Source organism: Rhamphochromis sp. 'chilingali' (genome assembly GCF_963969265.1).
Source record: "Rhamphochromis sp. 'chilingali' genome assembly, chromosome: 3".
NCBI classification, from domain to species: Eukaryota; Metazoa; Chordata; class Actinopteri; order Cichliformes; family Cichlidae; genus Rhamphochromis; species Rhamphochromis sp. 'chilingali'.
The window spans coordinates 37,609,879-37,636,746 of record NC_137931.1 but is presented as its reverse complement, the minus strand read 5'-3'; the positions used below and the strand labels follow the sequence as shown (position 1 = coordinate 37,636,746).

The 26,868-nt window shown below is 39.9% G+C and overlaps 1 protein-coding gene and 1 long non-coding RNA gene across 2 annotated transcripts; one reads left to right on the top strand and one right to left on the bottom strand.

Moving 5' to 3' along the window:
* Positions 1 to 7: 7 nt before the first annotated feature.
* Positions 8 to 16,216, bottom strand: LOC308393349. The gene is made up of 3 exons (XR_013970966.1): positions 15,946 to 16,216; positions 13,355 to 13,459; positions 8 to 2,500 (listed from the first exon to the last, which is right to left on the bottom strand). It is a non-coding gene; the product is annotated as an uncharacterized lncRNA (long non-coding RNA).
* Positions 7,237 to 25,318, top strand: rai2 (retinoic acid induced 2). The gene is made up of 2 exons (XM_080877046.1): positions 7,237 to 7,399; positions 20,349 to 25,318. The coding sequence occupies exon 2, from the start codon at positions 20,417 to 20,419 to the stop codon at positions 22,028 to 22,030; it is 1,614 nt and encodes a 537-aa protein (XP_080733172.1). The 5' UTR covers positions 7,237 to 7,399; positions 20,349 to 20,416; the 3' UTR covers positions 22,031 to 25,318.
* Positions 25,319 to 26,868: the final 1,550 nt, after the last annotated feature.

Genomic DNA, 26,868 nt, shown 5'->3' with positions numbered 1-26,868 from the left:
TACAGTATTTCATAAAAGTGAGTACACCAGTCCGTGAGTCGTTTGGTACCGGGCCGCAAGAGTTGAGGCTCAGGTGTGAAATTTATGTTTTTCAGGGTTTTTATTGTTATTTTTTATAGTTTTTATCGTTAACTCTGTTTCCCTGGGTCTTTTCCCGTGTGTTATGAATAAATTTTCTTTTTTTTTTGTACCAGTACTGGTTTTATTTTGTTCTATTTATCCATGACACTGTAAAGGTCTGCCCGTGAAAATATTGTCGGACATAAACCGGTCCGTGACGCACAAAAGGTTTGCTGGTATTTTTGAAATCTTTTATTTTTAATCAAATGTTTATCTTGCTATTTATGTCAAACATTAATCTATACTGTCAGCAATTTCTGCCATACACACCTATAGAAGTCACACATACACCTAAAATATATATATTTTTATTTATAATATAGGTATATATTTTAGCTGTTTGTCCCTTGTGTTTAGCTAAATACTTAATTAGCTTCTCTTCACTGTTAGCCAAAAATATCAGCTGCTAGCCATTTAAACCTAATACATTTTAATATTTTATCACTATTTATAGCTAAATAGTTCAACTTTTTATCCATTAAGCCAAGCTAGCATTTTTAAAAATTATTTTTGTCTAGTTTATTCACAGTTTTAGCTTGTTTTTAGGGAACTGTTAGCTTTCAACTGCTAGTCATACTTTCTGTCAGGGCAAGCAAGGCATCTATTTCTATATTATCAGTATTATCTAAATGTAATGTAAAAACCTCCCAAAGTGAAAGCCTCTTCTTGCATTTCAAACACTTTTGACATAAAGCAGTTCCCCTGCTTACATCCGTCTTTTAAATTACTGCCATCTGTGGCCCCAAGCTTGCTTCTGATTCTACTGGAACCACCAGTCTATGATGGTTATGCCCATGTACCATCAGTAAAGCCTTAAGGTGGGTGAGCTATGAGACCTGCAGCTGGTTGTTTATGTAAATCTACCTGGTGCCTGACAATGAAAGGTAAAAAAGAAAGACCTCCTAGTAAATAACTTGCGTGCTTCTATAGCCAAATATAAACAGTTGGGATGAAAGTTAGCTCAAGCCACAACTTCCAAGCTAGCAAGACGTATCTGTTCATGCTAGCATTAACAGTGCCTATACACATACGCAGCACACACATACCGCATATTCACAGCATGCAGTAAAGACAGGCATAATTATGACAAAAATGAACTTAAAACACACTCAGAAACATCAGGGTAGATAAAGGTATAATTAATGTTGGAAAAACATTATGCCTACCTCTTTCACAGGGGAATTGTAGAAAAAGGGAGAGGCCAAACAGGTACCCCAAATTTATAGGGTTGCACCATAGAAGAAGAACAGGATGGGGAGGGGTTCTAACTGATAATGAAGATAACTACAGGCTTGGAGGTCCTAAAAGTCAGTTATACCAGGAACAGTGTAGGGTTTAGAACACATTTTGTGTAATTATAACAAAATATAATTTATGACCCGGTTACATTTACACTTTTATGGTAATTGTGGACAAATCTCTGGTCTTTCAGGGAAACTGTTGGGAGACTAGCATGTTAGACAAGCTGCCATGGGATTTTCTTTCACAGCTCTGAGATTAGTTGCCATCTGCCATCAGACCCACTCAAAGTGTTTTTGAAATGCCTTCAGTGTATCTGACAGTTCATAACACCTATGTAGGACAAATGGCTTTTTATCTAGTTGAAGTGAAGACAAATACATTTTGTTATAAAAGTAAAAAAGCACTGCAGAGTTTGACTATAACAGTGTCTAACTGTCTTCATATCCAAAACACATGTTTGGCTTTTAAAACCAAATGCATATTTTAGATGACTTGAAGCTTCTATACTTTATGTTTTTTGCTATGTTTGCCTTTGCTTCTTAACTGCAATGTTGGGCACCAATATGAGCTCACCTGTTTCAGCAGGTAAGCCATGTTCTGAAGGCTTTAGATCCAGGGCTGAAGTTCTCCTCAGACCATTTTTTAAGCATATCATCGTTTTTTAAAGAACAATGCAAAACATCTCAAAACAAGATAAAGGGAAAAAAATCAGCCTTTGACATAGCAATAAATTTTACAAATCTATTAAATGAATTAATGAATAAGAAATAAAGGAAGCAAAATGATAAAGCATGCTTGAAAAAGAAAAGTGATGACAGGGAGATCATATTTAAAAGCAGCTTATTTCAGTAAGAGGGAGCTTTTTCCAGCTTCCTTTGAATTGCCAGTAAAAAGGATCTGATCAGAGCTTCTTACACAATTTGAAGAATGAGAAAAAAAATAGTTTCAGATGATACGGACAGTTAAAACATTAAAAAATAAACTGATATCAGTGTTGTTGTGATATATCAAGAAATAATGCACTACTGTCCTTTTCAAAATAGGAATCGGACTGAATCCCTGGCGTCTAGAAGCTGGCTGTAGAGGTGGTAAAGCAGGCAGAGATCTGAAGACCTGGAGGTGGAGCAGGAATGGGAGTCTGAAAAGCAGAATAACAACAACATACATTTAATATACATAAAACTGAAGCTGATTGGTTTCTAGAAAGTGGGAAAGAATCTTATTGGAGCAGAGCATTTCCACAGCATGTCTTTCATCCTGTCTTCCTTCTCTCACCCCAACCGGTCGCACCAGATGGCCACTCCTCCCTGAGCCTGGTTCTGCCGGAGGTTTCTTCCTGTAAAAGGGAGTTTTTCCTTCCCACTGTCGCCGAAGTGCTTGCTCATAGGCGGCCATATGATTATTGGGATTTTCTCTGTATGTATTATTGTAGGGTCTACCTTACAATATAAAGCGCCTTGAGTCAACTGTTGTTGTGATTTGGTGCTATATAAATAAAATTGAATTGAATTGGATGTCGATGACGAGACTGAGTATTATGGCGTGGGAAAGTGAAACTGATGACAAGAATGGAATAGTGGCTTTATTTCATTGCATACTAAATAATAAAGCAGCACAGATTTGTCGTGATCCTAATTCTGATTTTGATTTTTGAACCTTTTGGGTTGTTTGCTTTCCCTGTTGGTTGTCCTTCTGTGTTAGCCCTGCGATAGACTGGTGACTTGTCGTGGGTGTTGGCCTCTGACAGCTGGGATAGGCTCTATCCCAGCTGTCAGACTGATAGATGGATGGCTTGTTATAATTTAATCTTATTTTGGAGTCTAATTTGTTCCCTCAGTGTTCCCTGTCTTATCCTCTTGTGTCAGCTCCACTATGTTAAGTTCATTCATGTGTCAAGTCTAATCTGATTTATTCTAATCAGATTTGACTTTTGATTCTATAGACAGAATTAAATCAAAGCTAATTTATGTAATTCTTAAAAGAAATACCCAGATAAGTGACCATAGGCCTTTCAAGATGAATAACCAAGTGCCTAGCCTGCAGGTGTCTTTATCTCCATTTCTACTCTCATCATGACCTGTGTCAGGTGTGGTCTGGACTGTGTGAATAGTGCATTCTAGGGGTTTATTTGAGATGAACACTAGAGGGAGTTCTTCATCTGAGTCCACAGCAGGATGTTCTCTGGGTAATTCAATGCAAATTGAGTGTAAATTTCACGTAGGCCTCTTTGTGTCCCATCTGTGATCATTTTAAACATGTGAATGGGTCTGCACATGTTTCCCTATGTATGACAGATTCAGCTCTTAGCTGCAGTTCCTAACAGGCCATATCTCCATATGTTTTGTCACTTCCATGGTCATGAGCCAGCTCCACACTCAGAGCTTTAAGTTCCTTTGTTGCTCTGGCTAATGTCAGACGGGCCCGTGACGGACAAAAACGACTTGTTCTCGGTCACTGCGCGTCAGCTGAGCTGAGATTGTGAGTGAAGGATTTTTTTTTTTTTTTTAAAAGGTAAACAAAGCCTTGGACTGTTTGGGTGCCCATCAAAGGGCATGCTGACCAAGACCTCGATTAACGCTGGAGACATGATGGCTTGGCGTGACTGGTGTGGGGAGAAATCGAGTATTTTTGTTCTCAAGGGAAATGTGTGGGATGTGTCACAATGTCACTGAATAGCGTGAGCAGAATAAGACAATTTTTTTGGTTAGACAGCATCTCTCCATGAGGAACTGACCTTCGAGCTTTTATGTCTGACTAAAGTCTGAGATCTCTCACTGTCTTTATGCTGAACATCAGGCTTTGTGTCATTATTTGCCCTCTGGTTCTACAGACAGTACAGTAGACACTGTACACGGCTCAAAAAGAAAATGCCAGCCCAGAATGCTTTTTTTTTTTTTTTTAAATCTTTGTTTAATTATGAAGAGAGAGGACAAAGGCAAGCAAAGACCTCCAAAAGAACATACACGCATTTACAGCTCACTGCAAATGTAAGAGACTGTGTGAAGATTCAGACATTAATAGACAAATAAGGAAGCCCCTGGCCTAATAGTTTATTGTAAAAGGAAGGCATTTTTTTTATTCATTTAACACAAATATATTATTTTAAACTGACTTTTTGAGATTTACATAATAGATATTTGTAGTTTTTATCGTGCAGCAGTATTTGTGTAAATACCCTGCTGTAAAAAAGATATCTGTCTCTGTAAAGGTGTCGTCAGATAGGAACTGAAGCACCAACTGTGCAAATGTATGCTGTAAGCAGCTGCCAGTAGTTTTAAATTTTATCTTCCTCATAAACCTGGTTCATAAAGCAGTCAGGTTTGCATAACTTTTCCACAGAAGCATTTACATGTTATATAGATGATTATTTTCATGCAGCCTCTTTGTGCATTACATCTGAATGCATCTAGTGCATAGACACTGTAAAAGATGGACATAGCTGCCATGATGTCACCCAGTGGTTAGTGAAGTCTTGTTATGAAATCTCGAGTCGAGGGGTTTTACAACCTTTGTGTCTGGAAACTGGACATGACGTTGTCTATTTGTACCTGGAAGCTACATCCATCGTTTATTCTACATATGATCAATCTTCAATTTTATGGTAACTTGGAAGTGCCGTATACTGCACTGCCTCAGTAGCTCGAGAAAAGCATATTTTAGCTAATCCGGAACTCAAAATCTATGCTAATCCTAACCCTAAAGGGAGTGGCATGACTGTGCTTTGGTTCTATGACAAGACTTCAAAACCTATTTTGCATTCAAAATATATGCAGTACCCAGCAATGCTGAGTACTCCTGTCTGTGTTTGTGCTGCTGTCAGTGCTTTCCTTTAGACTCTGCCCTGGAGAACTTTCTTGCAGTCAAATGAAATCATCTAATCTCACCAGCGTCAGCTTGTGCTTTTTTTCTTGATCTGTAACAATTGTTGTTTTTCACTGACGCTTTCTTCTCCAAACCAACCTTTCAACCAATCAGTGTTCTGCCTAAGCATAACATCTTCAGCATCCAGCTACACCCTATTTTTTAGGGTTGCACGTCTGTATTTGTTGCAGACCCATTATCCTACAGTCTGCATAACCAAATACCTATACAAACAGACACAAACGCAGTATCATAAATTCATTTTAACTCTAGATGGGGCACCAATAGCTTGGCGAAAGTAAAGAGCTTGGCTGCTTTCACTCAGACCTTAGCTGCAGTTATTAGCATGTCATATCCCTTCACAGTCTTTGTTTTAAGTCCTTTTGTTGCTCTGCGAAATATGTGAAAACTGTCATAATGGAGAAAATGCCTTGTTCGCAATCAGCGCTTGGACAGCACACGACTTGTAGTTATATAGTATGTATATAACTGCAACCAATGTAGGCAGATAATTTTTAAAAACATATCCAGCCTTTGTTTGAGATTATAATTGTGTATACTTGTAATGAGGTATGTTGAGGCATATTTTTCTAGTATGATCTACACAGAAACTTGAAGAAAAATACCCCAAAGATGTTTCCTTCAGATGGCGAACTCTCTTATATTCATTGTTCCAGCTTTGGTACTGATAGGAGAGCTACAGCATGTGAACAACACATTCATCTCATGTGAGTAACACTGACTGCAGACAGAAGGGGGGAGAGGGCACATCGAGGAGGTAACCACACCAAAGTCACCATCATGCCACCAGGGTACATTGTGAGGCTCATTAAAGTGCATTAAACAACATCCCTGCGGAACAATGAGAGGCCCTGGGGCCCTAAGGCAGAGCCCGAGGCTGGCTGGGACTGATATGGAGACCCAGGGGATCCTGTTCATCCAGGCCTGTCACTACCAGACTCATCTACAGCTGCCAAACTCCATTCTCCTCTGATTCTGTCATCAGCCAGTCAGCAGGCGAATACTGTCTGGAGCTAAAAGAAAGGATAAAACACAAGCCTGTCAGCACTCAGAAAACATGCTGCTGTTCCTATTTGGCTCCTAAATTGTATCTATGGGAAGATTGTGTGGGTTCATGTACAAGCCATGGTACATTGTACGTTTATGATCAAGGTACCACACATTCAGTCATGTCTGTATTTGCTGTTTTTCTTGCCTTGCTATTAAAAAATTAGATTATTATAAACAGTGCTCTCTGTATATTATCAGACATGTACTCGCCTAAATTTCCTGCAAGGTCCCCAGAATTTTCCAGTAAAAACTAAAGTGGATTCATTTAATTGGGAGTGTACTAACCTAGTATCATTTTTCAATATATTGTTTTGGTTGTTGTTCTTTGTTTTGAGCACCATTAGCACAGATGAAAAGGTGCCTATCTGGGCTTGTCTGTTACAATATAAGCATATGCACTGATCCTTATAAATAAGTATTAAATTAGAGAAGATTTATTAGAAAATGTTAGGAAATTATCAGAAAATTTCACACTTTCACCAAGACAAACATGTCTAGACAAACTTATACTGTGTAAAACTGGAAGAATTTTTCTATATTTTTTTTTGTAACTGTTAGGACACGTAATTGTAATTTTAATAATGAAAAAAAAAGTAATATTATTTATTTTATCTTTGTTTTATCTGTAAAATTACAGGAACACAATATTTAAGCATAAAACATAAACATTACATTAATTTATGAATTCATGTATTTATTTGTTATATTTAGTATTTATTCCATTCATTTTTACCATTACCTAATACTCAAACATAAAAGATTAGGATGTTTATTAGTACGAATGATTAATAATGAGTTAATTATAAGTTAATTATTTATTATTATTTTACGGGTTGTTGTTTTTTACTTTAAGTATTGATTTGTTTGTTTGTTTGCTTGATTCGCTTTTTTGTCCCTGCTAGTGGTGGGGGAGGAGAGGGGGGAGGGGGGAGGAGAGACCCGCTGACGATGCTGCGTGCGCAGCTCTCCGTCTGGAGTCGCTACGACGGGACCGCAATGAAGAGATAAATGGCACCCTTATCTATTTATTTGTAAGTCTCACGGAGCTCGGTCATCGTTAATTAGGAGAGAGTGGCTCAATAAAACAGCCGCGGACACTTCAAAGGTAAGAAACACTGGCGTTTGTCGCAGAGCGGCTTTATTTTCTGCACGAAATACATTAAAGGACCGGAGATGAGGCAGGGTCAACCACCGGTTTTCTGGTCTTTACGTCGCTGAAGCGTATAATTCGTTTCAACCTCATCACGTAGAGTAAATGTGAATTATTCCAGGAGTGTCGGGGTCTCGGTTTTAAAACGTAACAAGGCGTTTTTCCTAATTTCCCTGGCGATTGCGCAGCAGCTAGCTTGTATCGCGTCTGACAGCGCGTTAAATTTACGCCAGCTGAGGGTGATAACAGGTTATTACTGAGCTCCAGGAGCCCTCTGTCCCTGCCCCGGTTGCGGCTTTAATGTCAGCGGGGCTTTCGTGTTGTTGCGCGAGATGTGCGGGGATGTGCGCGCAGCCTCCTCGCTTTTCAAGGCGAGCCGTCGGCGGCTGGCTGCGGGCACCAGACAAACCAGGGACTGGGCTCATAATACTGTGCATATTTTTGTGGGAGCACGGCGACGCTGGGTGCAGGGACACAGAAATGTGGAAGGAAGGCAGGAAAATATCCTCAGATGAACCCGGCAGTGTCATACCCAAGGTCTTTTGCAATAGCCTGGGCATTTACTTAGAAGTGGTACAAGAAAACAGCTCCTGCAGATATGAGCTCACCCGGGAGGAAAACACTCAACACGGTCTCCAATTTCTGCTCTTTCTTGTGTAATTTCTTGTTTATAATGTCCAGCTTGTGTGAAAGGAAAACGAGACTTGCAGATGCAGTATATTTCATGTGGAAACAAGTGTCAAATTAAAGGAAAAATATGAACCTTTGACCCCTGCTGTTATAAAGACTGAGGGTCCAGTCTGTGTATAAAAGATGGATACAGCCACAGTGACATCACTAATTGGTTCATGGACACTTTGAAGCCCCAAATTTGCCATTTTGAGCATCATGTGTTTTTGTTCTGGATTCATACCAAAGGATGAAGTTCTCAGTTATACACTGTGTAAAGATGGGACCAACACATCGTGAATAAAATCAGCAAAATTGATATTTGAGTCAATCATGTGGTTGTGCTGAGACATGTGACGTGTCTGTGACATTAGCATGACGTTTGTCTGGTGCTTTCATGAGATGAGCAGAAGCATCAGCCATGCCCGCACTCCATCGTTGGTCCATTCATCCATTGTCCTCTGCTTATCCAAAGGCCAGTCGCAGTGGCAGGTGGTTTCTCATCCTTCTCCCCAGCCACACTTTCCATTTCCTTCTACTGAGATGTATGAGGGAGGTGCCCAGGAGACTTCCCAACCACATGCCCGAACTACCTCATGTGGCTCTTTTTGACATTGAGTTTAGAATCTTCCCCTTCATTCAGCAAACCCCAAGATCTGGAGCTCAGTAACCTTGCTAGGTAGTGGGAAAATTGAGCCCTCTCCTGCAGCCAGGCCCAGGATCAGAGCATCTGCTGCCCAGCTTTCTGCCCATGGGGCATGGTCAGGGTGCTCAGGCACAGCCAGAAAAAAAAAAGCTTTCCAGGACAAAACAATACTGAGTATTTTGAGCGTTTTTATTATTATTATAATTATTATTATTATTTGTAAATGGTGAAGTTTTTGTGTCCATTGAGCACTTAAATTAGAGAGGGACTACCTGCCAAAATCACCTAAGATTCAAGCGAGTAGGCTTACCCTGGGAGTACACCAGGTATCAAATCCTGGTTCTGGCTCCACTCAAAACCATGTTGTGGTGGCAAAACAGTTCAAAAGTACCCAATTTATATATTTTGACAGCACTGAATCAAGCTGCAGAGAGCAGGCGTGGAGGGCTGGAAGTCGGTCACACAACAATATAAAGAATTGAGTTAGTTTTCAAAATAATAACTTCTGAAATCCTCCCTGTGTATTCTTGGACTTAGTTAGCAAGACACATTGATAAATTGCTTGGGTGCATCACACAGACAAAGATGCATACATGCAAATTAGTGCCGTGTAAACGTTACACAGAACATTATAGCCTCTCTTCCATCAGCACTGACTCAACTCTATTCTGTTTTTAGGGTACTCCATTAGGTATCAGGTATTTTTTTAGGACCTACTTGGTTCCTACTTGTTCCAAGCCAGCTGAGTCGAGCTGAAAATGTGTCGCAGGACTTTCAGACCTCCTTGCTATAACATCCCCGCCCACATTGAGTTGGTACTCAATTGTAATGGAAAACAAATGAGACCCAAGTGAAGTCAAGTAGAGCGGACCCAAGTAGGTGCTAGTAGAAAAGAGGCATAAGGGAACTGACCCAGCTGTTCCCATGTCACAGTCCTTTAGAACGTAAAAATCTCCTCACTCAATGACTTAGATGAACATGAAAATGATGTGACTCATTTCAGTCTTCGGACCTTGACTCAAGTGAACACGTGGAAGACTTTGCACCAATTTTGGTCCATTAAGTAGATAGAAGCTGTTCTGTTGGGGTTTTTTTGTACGGTTTCCTTTAAATTGCAAGAACATTGATGAGTGTTGTACTAAATAAACAAATACTAAAGCGTACGTGTTAGCTGTACTTAATTAATCTGTGCACTTCTTACACAGTCATAAACCTTGTTTTAGCCTGAATGAAGATATTACTGAAGAAGGTCACACTTTACATGCTTAGAGTTTTATATATTCATTGCGTTTCAGACAGACCTTATGTTTATCTGCATGTTCAAATGGCGGTGATTACTAAAAAAAAAGCCATTTGTGACCCACCCATGCATAATAATTACTGACCCGAGGTGCAGATTCTCGCTGTAAATGTATTTTAATGTAGTTGAATCGCTAAATAATCGCCATCTAACCTGGATTTCTCACTGGCACACTGGTTAAAAATGTGACACAGTGATCATCACAATGAGTATTCCAGTGCTAAATTATTGTTATTGTGAAATTTGACTGATTGTGGCATTTAGGGGATCAGCTGGCGGACCACCCGCTGAATAAAAGATGAGCTGCACTGATGTGAAAGCAGTCTGCATCGTGATGAGGCTTCTGTGTGTCTCTCTAATGAGATGTAATTGGCCACTGGAGCGGAGGGGTGTTGAGAGCGATGACCTTTTAGATCATCAGCCGTGCTCTATCCATCCCCGGTGCTTTTGTGTCCTCTGGTCTAAAAGCTAAATCAAGCCCACAACGAGGAGGTAAAAAGAGAAAATAGTCCCTGTAATGTATGTCGACTGCAGTGCAGCTTAATGCAGTTTGAAGGCGAGGCGTTGTTGTTTTTCTCTCTGCTGTTGACTTACTACGGTATACGTTCCACCAATGAGCAAGGGGAAAACACAGAGAGGAAATGTGGAAATCATTACAGTAACGGGGACAGGGGAGGGATCTTATTTGGCTCTCTCAGTTGGGTCTCCTATTTACTCAATTAGCTGTTACTGGCTGGTGAACACAGACCTCTCCCAGATGACGTGTGAGATTTAAATGTGCCGCTGGTCTTATCGGTGTGAAGAAAACATACTCTGCACTCATTCAGACATGGTTACAGGTTTGTTTGTGCTGCATGTTTCCTACATTAGCTCATATATCAGGAAAATTTCATTATCCTGGAGCTGTTTTTAATAGCTTAAGCTACAAACTCTGTTATCACGTGGGACTGCAGATTCTGTTAGCGAGCTAGGACATTAAGCTAAGATTGGAAATAAGCTTTGTCCTGTCCTGTTTATGAGGTGTTGGATGTAGCCAGAGGAGCTGGTTGTATTTTGTTTTTTTGTTTTTCCTCTTGTTACACCACAAGTCCACGGGTTTTGTGAAATTACTTTAACTTATAATTAGTTAAAGTTAAATAATTAGTTAATAAGTTGAAGTAATTTATAGATATATAGATGTCTTTAGTAGAGAAAATGTGTTATGGATTTTACATTTTACTTGGGTTGGCAGCTGAGAAACATTTTAGGTCTCGTTTCAGCATTTTATTATTTTTATTTTAAATCCATCTGAGACAATGGTATCAGCTGTGATCAGTTTACATCCTGTGGCTCTTATTTTGAAAGTTTAGTAGCAACCTGCCCCACCATCTAGAAGGTGGCTGTAGCTTCCACATCTGAAAAGTGAAACAAGTGCCATGTGCCTTAAACCTGCATTCTTCTTAATGACTAGCAAGTTGTTAAAAAAAACTTCCTGTCTTATTGAGGTTTCTTGCATGACGTCATACATACCTAAGATTTGTCAATGAGTCAACCGCTGGTTTTTATGGGAAAAATGTGTATTTCCTGACTGGCTAGCAGTGTTTCCTGGAGGCCGCTGGCTTATGTTGGGTGAAATCATTTGCAAAAAAATTGCTATGCCAAAAACCTATTGGTGATTGCTTTGGTTCCTTGCTGGTTCCCATTGTTAACTATAGCTTTTCATCTTTGTCAGCAAATACTCACCAACTACCAGCTAAGCAGTAGTAAAACTCGAAAAAGTGGGACACACACTGGAAATGGATAAGCTTTGCCTCCATAATAAAAGCTTTGCGTCAGTGCTGGAACCAACACATTTCCAAAAGTACACCCTTTACTTTGAAGGCTAATGGATCCCGTTTACAGTTCAGTGCACTTTTTACAGTTTCTCTTCAGCTTGGAGAGCTGCTGGGCAATGTCCGCCACTTCCATTTAAGCTGCGAGTGCAGCAATGTGCTGGCCACCAAAGTATTCGAAGGAGGTCTTTACCAGCGAGTTGGGAAATACATGTTTTTTCCTAGCAACTGGCTCACTGACAATTTCCCTGTATTGTCATCATTTTAGTCATAAAGGCGTGTTCAGTTAGCATTTGGTGTCCATTCTCAGAACACCAAAGTGGCGATGCTAAAATGTTTAGCTCATTTCTTAACTTCACTAACTGGCAGGTGATGCCATAGAGGGTACATCCAACTTTTATACTGTCCATGGATATCTTTGACATTATTCAGATGCTTTCAGAGAGGATCTCATCCCGCCCAGTGTCCAACTTTGCCGTGTTGGACTGCAGCTAACCACAGTAGTGCGCTGTAGTAGTAGTGAGCTGGAGGGTCACTTTAGCAAGAACCTGTAGCTGGTGGACAGCTGGTACAGTGCTGCTACACTGGAGAGCAGAAAGAGGACTAGCGTCACCAACAGCAGTCCAAGAAAGACTGTTTTCATGGCATATGGTTTATAGCATTGCTGGGGGGAAGCTAACAGCAAAAAAGCAGCAGTTTGGAGGTATTTCATAAGTTGATATGACCAAAACGCTGGGATAACAATGCTTCTTCTGTTACTCGCTCTCCCTTCTGTTATATTCAGTCTAATATCTGTTTGAAAGCTTTTATCGATTACTGTTAAATTTAATAAACTCGTCGGCTCCACTGTCTATGTGATGTGTACTCACACTGAGAACAGTAGGCAGTAAAGATGCTAGCATTCAGACAAAATCAGAGTAGTTTAGGTAAATTGCATTATTTTTATCCGGCTGTCATTTGTTATCTTATTAGATTACAAATGAAATACATTTATATGCCGGATGCATTCGTTTGTGAAATTTTAATGTACAAAGTTAGGAGAGAAGTTTAAGTTGAGCCTGATGTTTCCTTACACGTAAAATGATTCCCAGTCTTTTCCTCGCAGTGAGAAATGCACCTTATTAACTTAACATGAGGACCAGACTGGGACTTGATTTTAGCAAACAGCCAAGGTATCGTTATCTAATCAAAACTAAACGATAAATTCAATGAGTGTGCCTTGGATCAAAATAACATCTTCAAATTTCTCGATTTATCTAACACAGAGTCTAAACTCCGGAGAGATTCACTTTTCTTGGGGGAAAAGCATCAAAAGCTGTTTAAAAGTGATTTAATGTTTGCTGAATAGTTCCAGGGCCTGAAATTTATATTTAAAAATTGTGTGTGTGTGTGGGGGGGGGGGATTCCCCCTTGAATGCTTCCCACAGGGAGGATTTATACTTTGTGGGACTTTAACTATGGGTCATATACGGTCCCATTCTTACCTCAGAATGTGTTTTTCCTTTGTTGTTCTTCTCCAGCTCCAGCATTTCTCTCATTTCTGTCTCTGTTTTGGTGGCTTTGTTTGTTTTTATGACTCTACTGTCATCCTAAAAAAGGAATAAAACAAATTCAATTAACCATAGAATCAAAAACTGAAACTACTATTAGATTCTGTTTAACTCAACTTCAAAGTTAAATTTGAGGCTGTCGAGCCGGTGCTTAAATCTTCGGATGTTCGGTTAGATGGAGTGTAATTTAATTATTGCTGTTTTTAAATAGCTCCTTGGTGTTTTTGTTTTAAAACGAACGCCATATTCTTGCAAACTCTGGCACACAAATGATTCTGTCTCCAGGTAAACCCCCGTTAACCTTGAATAACCTCACCTGCTTCCTTGATGCTGCATGTGGGCGGAGCCTGAGCTGAGACTCGCCCACAGTGTAACAGAAAACAAGTTTTGCGTTTCTCACCAGCAGAAACGACTTAAATTTCGGTCAGTTTGGAGCTTCTCTGCTTTCTTTTCTTCATCCTCCATCTGTCTCGAGCCTCCTCGACCTGACCAACTGAAGCATCTTTAGATCGTAACGCTGGTTTTATAGTAGGCGTGATGGGTGCATCAGTTCATCTTCTTACCCTGATGCATCCATCATTCTGGAACAGGATTAATCTGGACTCATCAGACCACATGACCTTTTTCCGTTGCTCCACAGTCTGATCTTTAAGACCCATGAGAAATCTAAGCCTCTACTTCTAATTAGCCTCACTGATAAGTGGTTTTCTTGAGGCAACACGGCTGTTTAGTCCCAAATCCTCGAGTTCCTCTTCACGTTGTGCTCTTATGCATGTTAAATAGTCAAAGTGAGTTTCAGATGTATAAGTGAACACTGATCACAATCATCCAGGATTATTTTCCCAACCACATTTCTTTTTGAAGATGATGATTCATCACTGTCCTTCCAGGTTTAATAATGCATTGCACAGTTCTCAACTCAACCTGTCCTTAGTAGTTTTCTTTGCTTGATGCAGACCAACAATTTGATACTTTGAAAACGGAGTAACATCCTTTCCTCTGAGCTACAGGGAGGGGAGGAGGGTCTCAATTTTTCAGTTGCATCTAATGTCTTTGTATTTACAGAAATATAGATTCTTAGATGCAAATTTGTTCCTCGTTTTCTTTTTTTCTTGGCAGCAAACAATGTTATTTTTCCACAATTACTGTATGATCGTAAAATATGACACCTATACTGTACATGCAGACATCATATATTGTACGTGCATCTTCAGTGAAACCCTGGGTTAACTTCACGAATTGATAGCCAGCTTCATGTGACTGTTTATCCTGACTGTCAGTGTTAGGCTAATGGAAAGATATGCTGGGTATGTTATACTCGTTTCGTGGTATAGGGTCCTAGCCTGATGAGGAAGCTCTTTCTGTGTTCATTACTGTTACCGTTCAGGCACTGAATCCAAAACCCTGAACTGCATCAATGCACAATACTTCAAACTTCTCTTTTTCTTTTGTTTTAATGGTGGAGGAACCCTTCTGTTGCATGTCAGCAGGGATCAGTTTTTTATTGAGCCTTATTATTACGAGATCTTACTTTGACCTTCCCTATCTGTGATAACACAGAGACAAAGCAGAGTCACTGAGTCAGATAATGTAGCTGGGAAAAACAACAATGGTGAACATGATCTGTGTGTACTTTGGTTCACTCTGCTGGTTAAACTTCCTCCTCCTGCTCATCTGCAGAGTTTTACTTTTTATCACATGATTCAAGCGAAGTTGGAGTGAACACCACTGCAGGCTGACTGTATGTCACCCAAGTGGCGATTACTGCTGATGTCGATGGCTCAGAGTAAATCCTGCTTTTTTTTTTCTTTTTTCTTTTTTTTTTGGGGTGGGTGATTTCCTCCCTTAAAATAAAGTGAGTCCATATCCCGATGGCAGCCGAGTAAAAAGAGACAATTAAGCTTATTATTTGGGGGAATTTCCTCATTTTGTGCACAGTCAGGCTAACTCATTGGAGTCTCTGACAGCAGCGGCGCTTCAACTAAGAATGACTCCTTTCATAATGGTCAGGGAGGCATTATCGTGTCACGGACCTCATGACCGCGTTATCACACAGGAAATGTCTTGCCCCGAGCTTCCTGGAATGCAAGTGAGACCGCAGCATCCAAATAGTGGAAAAATAGAATAGATCTGAATTTACTATTCAGTCCGAGCTCTGATTCATAAATGTGTCTGATAACCATAACAGAACAATGTAATAAAAATGACATACTCTCAGTGACTAAGGTTAGTCTTAGTTACGGTTATGGTTGTCCCTTTTTAGCAGATTAGGGCAGATTTATAATTTAGTGTTAAATCAGTGTTCGTGTTGTGGCTACAATGTATCTTTCTGAAACTTTACCCTGTAACCTGACGTGCAACTGCCTAGAATATAACTACATGATGCTGTTGTTGCTTAGGCTACATTGTAGGCTCGACGTAGATTTACTGCAGCAGCGTAATTCAGATAGAATTCAAAGGAAAACCATGTGGTATGTATAATATACATGCTAGCTGGAAATAGCAGGTAAGAAAGAGCTACTCACTTTTACCACATACCAAACAGTCACGCTCATGTGGTCGCAGATTCCGAACCGTAGACGCTAAAAGGAGGACGAGCATTTTTGCCGTCGGTGTTGGTGTTTTGAAACTGAATGTATGCTGGGTAATTCTTATTTCGGACACTTTAGTGACCAGAAATTACTAAATAAACTTAATGTGTCATTCAGTTTGACAGGACCTAGAGATTGATCCTGTAAACTCATCAGGAAAGTATTTGCAGAGGTCAAGACAGAGGGCTGTTTTCCCATAGATTGCTTTAGGACTGGAAGTCTTTATTAAACACAGGTATCGCCCCCTGGTGGTTTGTGAAAGGACCAAAAAATTAAAGCACTTGGTGTTGGCTTTACTTTCTTTTATGCTGTGTTTTGTTCCAGCAAATAAATACTCCATTTGTCCAAATCCATTTTTTCCCTAGTCTGTAAAGTCATGACTTTGAATGAGAAAGGTCATCTCCTGGTTCATCAGCATCTCCTCCACCAACATAGTTATGTGATTGCTACATTTTTTTTTGCTTCTCAAGTTTATTTATAGTTTTAAGTTTATTTAAAAAACATAAAAGCATAATGTCTAAAAGACAATAACAGTATCGTACTATGGTATCAAACACGCAGCCCATGAAATGGTAGAGTTTGACCTGGATGGCTTTACAATGTGTGAAATTAAGCAGATTAAGTTATTAGTTACAACAAATTTGCACAGCTGATCTTGTATGTTGATTGCAGCTTCATACAGGAGGGAAAATTTGAATTTTTATCATTTTAAAAAACCTAAAATTCTATTTTTGTCTAGTTATAAAACACTAGTATTAAATATGGACTCAAACACATGACACAAAGCTCACAGTTAATCATGCGTTAGGATCTTTAGGAAGCTCTTGGAAATTTCTTTGTCTTTAAAGGGTGCATTGTCTGAAAAACTGCGAGTCTACAAAGGCTTTTACTCAGTTCTTCTAGAGTATGGTTAGGTCTGTTTTACAGTTCCCAAGGTGCACACACTTCCCAGACCTTTCCTGTGCACGAACCAGTGACAAGATTATCAGCCAGCCGCCTGGCCATGTAATCCATCAGAGCCTTATTACAATATCCCGTCTATGCTTCGCAGAATAATATAAAACCAGCCTGGAGGGAGAGAGAGAGAGAGAGAGCTTCTCCTCGCTGCTCATTGTGGCAACCCAACACCACATAAAAGCCACCCGGAGAGGAAGAAAAAGTGTCATGCTCCTGCCAGAAAATCAGAACTGCATGCGTGCATTTAATTGAGTTTTTTAACTTTAAAGGTTAAAGCATACACTTTGTAGTTTTTTTTCAGGGTATTTAATGTTTCCCTTTTTCTCCAGTACCTGAACATTATCCCGCTCGCTCCCAGCCGTATGAATAATTGACCTCACTGACACGAGATGCACCCAGGGGACGTTTTATCACTGTGGACGGATGGGGGTTGACATCCAGTGCAGGCAGGACATGTGTTGTGCAGAGGTATCATGTAGTGATAGGAAAGCCGACACAGTACGGTTATAAAAGCACAAAAGCATGTGTGATGTCGGATGATGGATAGAGACTGAGATGTGTAGTTGATCAAACATGCTGAGTTCCTGTTTGATCTTTCTGCGTCAATATTGTATCTTGGTGGTCTTGGACCTCTGCAGAGATGAGGGATGGATAGATGGGCAAATATAAAATGGAAATCCTTCACGGCTCAGACTTTAATCAAACACACAGCAGAGAGGAATGTGTGTGTACACAGGGTTACAATAAGATATTTTCAGTGTGGAGTGTTAAACATTTCCCAAGTTATTCAATGAATAACCCGTCTCCACATAAGATGAGATGTTGTAAGACTTCCCGTATCACACATTGATTTAACCTCCTAGGACCTGGCGTCCACATATGTGGACATCACATTTTGGGTTATTTAGACCAAAATACTCAATTTTGCTCTGCAAGGGCCTGATATCCACGTACGAGGACATTATACTGCTACTGTTCTATCAAAATTTTAAACGAATATCCTCATATGTGGCTCTTGAGTTTTCATAAAACAAAAATAAGGAAAAAAAAATCTGGTAATTCTTTGTTTTTACATTCATTGGGCCCCAACATGCCCAAATATCAAAGAGAAATTAAAAATGCATGCTGGGGAAGAGTTCGGGTCTTAGGGGGTTAATACTGGACAATAATCAATGGCTCATTCTCATGCAAAAAGAGGTTAAAGATTAATATAGGGTTTTTTAAAAAAACAAAAACAAATAAAGATCACATAATTTTCCTATGCCATTAAAGATTGTAATAGGAATACTCCTTTATTTTTGTGTATTATTTACCAGGTTGAGCTGTTTTCGTCATGCATTATTTTAAGCTGTTCAAAGTTTAAAAAGGTAGAGAGAGGCAAGGTTGAAATGATTTGGAGATGTGCAGAGGAGGGACAGTGGATATTGAACAAAGGATGTTAAAAATGGAGCTCCCAGGCAGGAGGAAAAGACCTCGGAGGAGCTTCATGGATGTAGCGAAGGAGAACATGCAGAGGCCTGGCGGAGGATGCTCGGGATGGGGTGAGATGGAGGCGGATGATCTGCTGTGGCGACTCCTACAGGAAGCAACTGAAAGAAGAAGATGATTATAATATTGAGTTATTCTACTTTATTTAAATCATGTTGTTGTAGGTGGTTTTCATTGTTTTGGCTGCTGTAACAAGCATTTCCCAGCTTTGGGGATAAATAAAGTATATATAGAAAGTAAAAACTATATATAGTTAAAAACAGTTTTACACATGGAATAAATGATTGAGGGGACACAGCCAGCTGTTGCTTCTCCTCGGAGTCTCCCATCCTGTGGATGAAGTCTGCTTTCTCTGTCTTGTATCAGCATTAGCGACGGCAGTCGTTGTTCTGCTCTGTGGTCTTGGTGAGCAGAACAAGGATTCGCAGCTCCAGACGGTGGAGATGGAGTCTGATCTCATTTCATTTCATGAAACTTTATTAATCCGAATCAGTGGTGGTTGGCGATCTTCACCTCTCTCTGAGGAAGCAGCTGAATAATGGCGAGGACTGCCGAAATATCAGTCTGGCAATGTAGTCAGCTGGTAGGGTATTGCTGATTATTACATTTTTTTTCTCCCATAATTTACAATTTTTTTTTTTACAATTTTTTTTAAAATATAAATATTATATTCACATAACTGAATCTTAGATATTTGTTAACAGCCGAGAACAGGAATGTCTAGGTTAGTTTGTGAGCACTGAACTTAAGATCAGCAGGACTATCTGGGATCATTTTCAAAATAAATAAATTAAAAAAAAAACGATACAATGGGTAATCGTACACTTTGGCTGCCTTTAACTGTGAGCTGTGTGTCATAATCTTTGAGGACTCTGACTCTAACCTTGTTTTGAAGGCTAAAATGACTGTTGATATCACCTAGGGGACAAAAACTAAACAGTCTAATTGCCAAGACTTGCGAGAACAATATTTAAACAAATAAAAATTACGTTTTTATATTCATAGTGTTTATATTTGTAGTCCTGTATTGAATCCCAGTCATAAAGGGCGACCTCATTGTTTGCATTTATTCTGGTTTGTCTGCATTACTCTGTCATCAGCAGTGAAACTGAGCTCACCGTGTTTGACTTGGAGCTAATAAATCTTTAACAGCAGTTACTTCTACGAAAAACAGGAAGATGAAGAGAGATGAAGTCCGTACATGGATTGTTAGAGATTTGAAAATGCAAAACTGCATTGCCAGAATACTAGCCTTTTATAGCACAATAACCAAGATAGTTACAATATGCTATTGGTTTTTTTCTTACTACCATACTGTGTTTGGTAGTAAAATAACACTGTTAAAACAGACCTATCACAGATGTGGTCTCTTAATATATCTGAGCAGCTCACCCAATTGAAGTCTGAATGTGGGAAACACTGCAGGAATGGCTTGTTTGGTTTCAGAGTGTCTCTGTAGCTCGTTTGCTAGCATTAGCAAGCGTGGAAGACGCCACGCACAAACTGAAGACTCTTGGCTTCCCCTTTTGGTTTGCACTGCTGCTTAGTTGTAGTTTTCTCAAATTAAAAAAATGAAAAATTTTCCACTTTGTTATGTTGTCAGCTATCGGTCACAGTCTGAATCACATTGGAAAAATTCCCCCTATTTAGCAGCTCCATAAATAGATGGAAGAGTTTAAAAAAAGAAGATTTTAATATATAGAATTAGCATTTTATTGTTGTGTAGTTGTATATGGAAATAACAATCCCTAAGCATATCTGAACTTAGTTCTTCATATTAGCACAGTATTGGGGCCCCTGCTTTACTCATTGTGTATATATGTTTTAAGATTTTTCACTTTTTATTTTTAAAGTGGGGCTTACCGTCAAACCTTCTGCTCTATGTGTTTCAGGGCTTCTTACAAGAATAATGGACGAAACCCGTTACTGACTTCATGAAGATTGATATTCAGGCTGAATCATGGAGGGTAACGATGACAAGTCTGTAACCATGACCCAGCCACAGACTGAAGTGTGCAACTCTGAGGCGGGAGGAGGAGGAGAGGTCTCCAGCAAAGTGGAAGATGGAGTAAATCCACTCACTCCTGCTGATTCCTGTGATGCTAATATGACAGGACTGACTAAAGGAGGCCTCTCGAACCTGACAGACACTCCTGCACCCCCAGTGGTGAGTCCCACTGCTGAACCTCCAGGAGGTGTGGCTCTTAAAGTGGCTACCACTGTACTCCACCCAGTTTGTCTGGGTGAGAGCCCGCTCATGCTGCCCATTCACCTCCAGATGGCCGGAGCAGCCGGGCCTCAGCTCGGACAGATGGGGGCAGCACCGTACTTGATAACGAGCCAAAGCCCAGTTTCACTGCCCCTGGTCTTGGATCAGCAGGTGATTCAGCACATGAGTCCTTCTGTAATCCCTCAGACCACCAACTGTGCACAGCTCCAGAACAACGTGCTGTTACAGAGTCCTTTGACGTTTGGTTTACCTCCAGCTGTTGATCAGAAGTCCACAGGACAGACGCAGGAGGCTAACTTGCTCTCTCTCCTGCAGAATCCAGCTTTTGCTGCCATCTTGCAGGACCTCTTCCCTTCCCAGGGGAGTTCATCAAGCTGTCAGTCTCCAGGCTCTCCCTTCTTCCCCCTTCCTCCCCTCACCCCTCCCTACACCTCCCCTCTGGCCCCTCTGGTCCCTCCTGCGACACTCTTAGTCCCATACCCGGTCATCATTCCTCTGCCTGTGCCTCTGCCAGTCCCTCTCCCCATCCCTGTCCCTCAGACCGAGGACTCAAAGGGTAACATGCCAAAACCAGTTTGCACTGTGAGTAAAAGCACTCAGACTTCGCCAAAAGATACTACCTCCCCCTCGCAGTCTTCAAGGAAATGCATGCCTCCGTTCCAGCCACAAAATGCATCCCCATCCTCACTTCCTCTAGAGGAAGGACAAGCTCTGGACCTTTCTGTCAGGCCATGTCCAGTTGAACCAAAACAGGAATATCCCAGTCCACAGCAGGACAGTGTGCTGGATTTGTCAGTTCCTGGTGTGAGGAAAAAGTGTGCTCAGTCAGACAGAGAAGGAGCCTCACAGTCCGGCCCGGATGGCAGCGGCACATCTTTGTCTCTGGGCGTCGATTCCAAACTCCTCGGCAGTCTGGCATCGCTGGAGTTCAGCCGGCAGCATAAGTGGTTGGTTGACAGCAGTGCTGCTGGGTCTAGTTCTTTGAGTCAGGAGGCGTCTCTTAGCGGTGCTGGAAACCTCGAGATAGTGAGCACCTCGCAGACAGCCAAGGTCATTGTCTCAGTGAAAGACGCAATCCCCGCCATCCTCTGCGGAAAGATAAAAGGCCTTTCAGGAGTCTCAACCAAAAACTTCTCCATAAAACGGGATGGCAGCCAGGGGGCAGCTCTGCAGCAGCTCTACGGTGTGCCGTCGGGATCCCACGGGGAGCAGCACGACCCCAACAACCCTCTTAAAAAGGTCTCTAAAAGCAGAGCTATCAAACTGAAGAAGGTCAGCTCACAGGAGATCCACTTCCTTCCCATTAAGAAGCAGAGACTGGCAGCGCTGCTCCCCAGGAAGTGAGCTCGCTCACTGGGGAGGGAGACTAATCTGTGGACTAGTTTTCTGGTAATCCCTCCAGAGAGTATAACATAAAACACATGTGGGACATTCTGTAATCAAATTGAAACGCTTGTGTCCAACCAAAACTCAGAGTCTGGCTTTAAAAGCGGGGCTCTGACAATGTGACACAGTAGTTACACAAACGGTTTCTTCTGAGTTTTTCTTTTATGATGCACTAGTCTCTACAGTGTTTTACTAAACCATAAATGTTTCAGTGTACGGCAGCTTAGTATGCTCTCTGTGAGTCAGAGATGTCTGTGATTCATGGTAACAGCAAAGACACAAGTTCGATTCCTCCGTTTGGGTTTATGGTTTGTTTCCACATGTATTATGTTTTATATTTTGGTGCACTGAAGAGCGTGTACTGCAGGACGTGACTGAGGCTGTTAAAACATGTCCCATCAGTGGAAATTCACATGGTCATCAGTAGCTCACTGGAGCGATTCATTCTTTCCTGATTGGTTGGGATTTAGCATGACAGGCTCATAATGACTTGGCGAGGCCTGAGCCACAGTTTCATTAAATGAATGTTGGCAGCAGCCACTGATCACAGCAAAATATGTTCTTATTTTAACAACAATAGGGAATAAAAGAAGCTTCTTAATTACTTTCATGTTTAAACTGACCTTTCTATCCAAAAATGAGGAAACTACTAAAAGAGCTATTATTGTTGATGGCTAAATTAGCCAAAGCAGCAAGTGTTTAAAGCACTGTAACTCCCTGCTGTTTCCACTTATTAAAGGGGACCTAGTCTACTTTTCCTTGTTTCCTATCATATGAATATTGTTACAATGGCTGATGCTCATTGATGAGGTCAGTGTATGTACAAGTAATCCTGAAACCCAAAAACTCAAGCTTCAGACTCAAAGCTCGATTTCAGCTTTTGTTTTGTTTCATCTCAGGCACACTTACTGTTCAAACTTCGTCTCCAAGGAGCAGCCAATCAGAAGAAAGTAAAGAGAGGCATTTCTGTAGAATGTAGCTGTGTTCCATTCGGGGGACCCGGCCTTCGTGGTCTACGTGTGCCGGTTCCTTTGAAGGCCGGAAGTGCGAGGCTCTACCATCTAACACTTCTGTTTAATCAGTTTTCTGTTTGATGTTTATTCAGCTGTGTGAGAACTATAACTTTAATCTCAGCCAAACCGATTTACTCAAACTAATAAAACAGAAAAAAGCCAAACAATACATTTTTTTATGTTATCTAAGTGTCTTGCATATCATAATCTTAGTAACAAAAGACCGCAGGAGGTCCGAAAATGATGTACCGGGAGTTTGCTGTTCTCACCGGCTCTAGCGAGCCTAGCTGATCCCCGGCTAGCTATCGAGCTGGTGGGTAACAGACTTCTGTGAAAACGTCAGAGCACTTTTGCAAATATGTGATATTTTGATAAACCGAGCAGATATTTGACGTTTACACAGCTACATTCTCACCTGAAAATATGTTAAAAGTTTATTTTGTGACCCAGAAAGAGTAATAGGAGTCATATTAAAACTAAGCAGCTGCCGCCATTGTTGGAAACTGGAATTGGCTGGGCCGCGCTATGAATTCTGGGATAGGTTGGGCCACGAAGGATACACCCGACCCATCCTTCACATTCGGGGGGAATGAAGGACTGCATTTGGAGCAGCCTTCGAATTGGGACAGCCTTTGTCACCTGGCTTTGACATAATTGGTCTACAAATGCGGTCTCCGAAGGATGTGGCCTAGGTTTTGGGACACAGCTTGTATATGAAAAATGGACTTAGCCACCATGACAGTGACATCTACATTTTGATGCCTTCACTTGAGTATTTTGGCTACAATCATTTTCATTTTTGTGGAGCCACATTTTAATATTTTCAGGTGAGAGGGTGGCGCTCTAAAATATTAGGTAACGTTAGCTATATCTGCTAATTAGCAGGAATTAGCTGAAAGTGTAAAGACAGTGCAGTTGCTCTATTGTTCACTTGAAGCTGTCTCCAATCATCTCCCTAGGCTTAAATCTTAAATTTACAGCTTGTTCTTCTGGTTGAAAAATGTAACATGGTTGTGGCCAAACGTGGGTAATGTTAAAGTTTCTAAATATGGAGCCTAGAAGCCAATGGGGGACGTCAAGATCGCTATGAAAAGGCACAGTTGTTATGAAGGTGGAAGCTGGCTAAAGAGACCAAAACTGCTTTGTGTACAACTATGTAAACGTGTTTATTTCTGCTGTATAGTTGGGCATTTTAACAGTCTGTGGAGACTGACTCAGTTATGGAGAGAGCCTCAAATGGCCAGTTTAGGAACTGCAGTGTTTGATGATACAGCTTGCTTGTTTCAGCCAGTGGATAAACTGCAGGAGCTCCACCAAGGCAGAGTATAAGATACATCAGGATTATTTTGAGCTGTGAATTATGCAAAGTTGCTTTTAAAACCATGTAGCTGGAAATGAGGAGAATAGGTCCCCTTTAAGTGAATCTGAGGGGAGGTTTGCTATTGATTAAATCAGCTGTGAAGCAGAGCTGAAACTGTAGTGAAAAGCTGCCGTTAAGAAGAAATAATGACCAATTTCTTGGCTTCAGTGAGAGAGAATTCTGTTTGTGTATGTGTTAACTGTGTGATTAGTTTATTAGAACCAGTATTGATGAAAATCCACCCATTTTCAATCGTGTAAACATCTGTTCCAAGTGGTTTAAGTGTCTTTTTTTGTTGTTGTTTTTTTTAATTGTTTTTTTGAGCATGGTAATTTTCTGTCCCAGAGTTGTGAATGTGGATCATATGTTGAGTGCACTTTGTCATAGTTAGAGGCTGTCCTACCTATTATTCTCTCCAAACTGCATTGCCCCTCTTTTGATTGCAAGAGTTATGTAAATCTGTGAATTACAGGCCAAGAATTAATAACAGCCATATGCAGACTGTCTAGTTGAACAGAGATGGAAAAAATCTTGATGCTCTCCTTCCTTTTTTTTTTTTTTTTTTTTTTTTTTTGGAAACCAGTTTCTTATTTATATCTGTGTACTTTAGCAGTCTCAGCACATCTTAACTCATGCCTGCAGTCCTTTAAACAGAGCTCTTTGGTTTAGTAGTTTGACCTGATCACTCTAGTTATATAGTAACATCTCTAATTTATTACTTGTGCAACTTTTATTTATACAGCGTGTTTATATAATGAGTGATCAGTTAGGAGGTAAAGAGTGAATTGATATTGTAATACAGCCGAAGCACCTTTTTGCTTCTGACAGCAGATTTATTAAAAGGTCATCATTTGAAATGTGGTGGGAGATAAATGTTTGCTTACTGTACAGTATGTGTACTTTTTTATATGGAAGTGAACTAAAATCTTCAATTCTGAATCGTTTGCCTGAGTTTTCTTTTTTTTTAAAGAAGTTGCAGTCTAAAAGGTTTGTGGTTTCTTGGTGGAAATGGTTTGATATCGGAGGACAACACACTCTGTCATGCAGACGGAGAAGGTAACTGGTAAGTGTACAAACAAAGATGTTTAAATATTTAATTCAATGAGTTTGTTATTGCTTTATCCTTGCTCTTTGTACATGTGGTTTGAATCAAAATGATTTGGTCTCAGACTGGGTTTTAATCCTATCAAATGTCAGTTACGGTCTACAGTTGTGGATCCCCCATTTTTATCTGATCTACTGCCAAAGTCCTGTCAGATGGATCTGAGAGCCCCTTCACCGTAATCTCTCATATTCGAATGTTTTCATTTGCACTTTAAAATTTATGTTCACCAGTTAAAGTTAGCGGCTAATAAACTGTCACAACTTTTACTTTTATGGCTATATTTTTTATATTTAGTGCAATAATTTTTTTTAATTTAATTTTTTTTTTTTAGCCAGTAGTGAAGTTTGCTTGAAGAATGTAATTTATTTAACTGTTAATTATTGCTCTTAGCTAATAGTATTTTTTTTTTTTTACATTTCTTTATTTTTTCACTTTCATACTGTTAGCTAATAGTTTTTACAACTAGCAGTAGTTTTAGCTTATATGTTTGAAGTATTTATTCATAATTTGAACTAGATACTTCAAACCTTGATCAGTGTCAGTTTAAAGAATTAAATAATTAAAAATAGTATTTTAATTACTTCCAACTGTTGATTTATACATTTAACTAATAAAGCTGCTAGCAAAACATTTAGATTTCAAAATTATGAACAAAGTTTAAATATATGTGTGTTAAGATTTGGTTGTGCTTCAAAGTATTTTGTTTTCTCTTTCAACTTTTAGTGTTAAGAATTGAAGTTGTTAGCAATGCCTTTAGGTTATATTTTTTACTTGTTTAATCTTACAGAGAATGTGATGATTTCATGGATATTTAAAGTAAGCACTGAGAGAAATTTAGTAATGGCAACATATTAAAAGAACAATGTCTTATATATAATACATTTATATATACAGTGTCAAAGAAACCTGTCTTTGAGTGAAGATTTAAGGTGACAGGAAATATAAATAAATGCAGCTTGAATCTTTACTGAAGCTCAGTATTTGAAACAGTTTATTCGCTGCTGTAATAATTAATGATTGAAATAATAACTTTAATATTGGCCATATTATATTTACATTACCAAAGTAAGATGACTTTAGTCTCATGAACAACATTAAGTAATTGTTATTTACGAGCTAATCTTAAAATGACTGTTCAGTACAGAAATGAAGCCCAATAATCATGTTTTACAGTCCTGTGGTCTCAGCCTCAGATACTTATCAAATCAAAGTTTGAGGAGTTTATCAATAAAATTACCGAACTATAACATTTTTGTTTTAAATACACAGAAATTCTCACTTTCCTGAATTTTTAAAACATTTTCCTAAATCAGCAAAA

Bases quoted from the DNA above. Each gene is read 5' to 3' on its own strand.
- rai2 (XM_080877046.1), top strand. From the start codon at position 20,417: ATGGAGGGTAACGATGACAAGTCTGTAACCATGACCCAGCCACAGACT.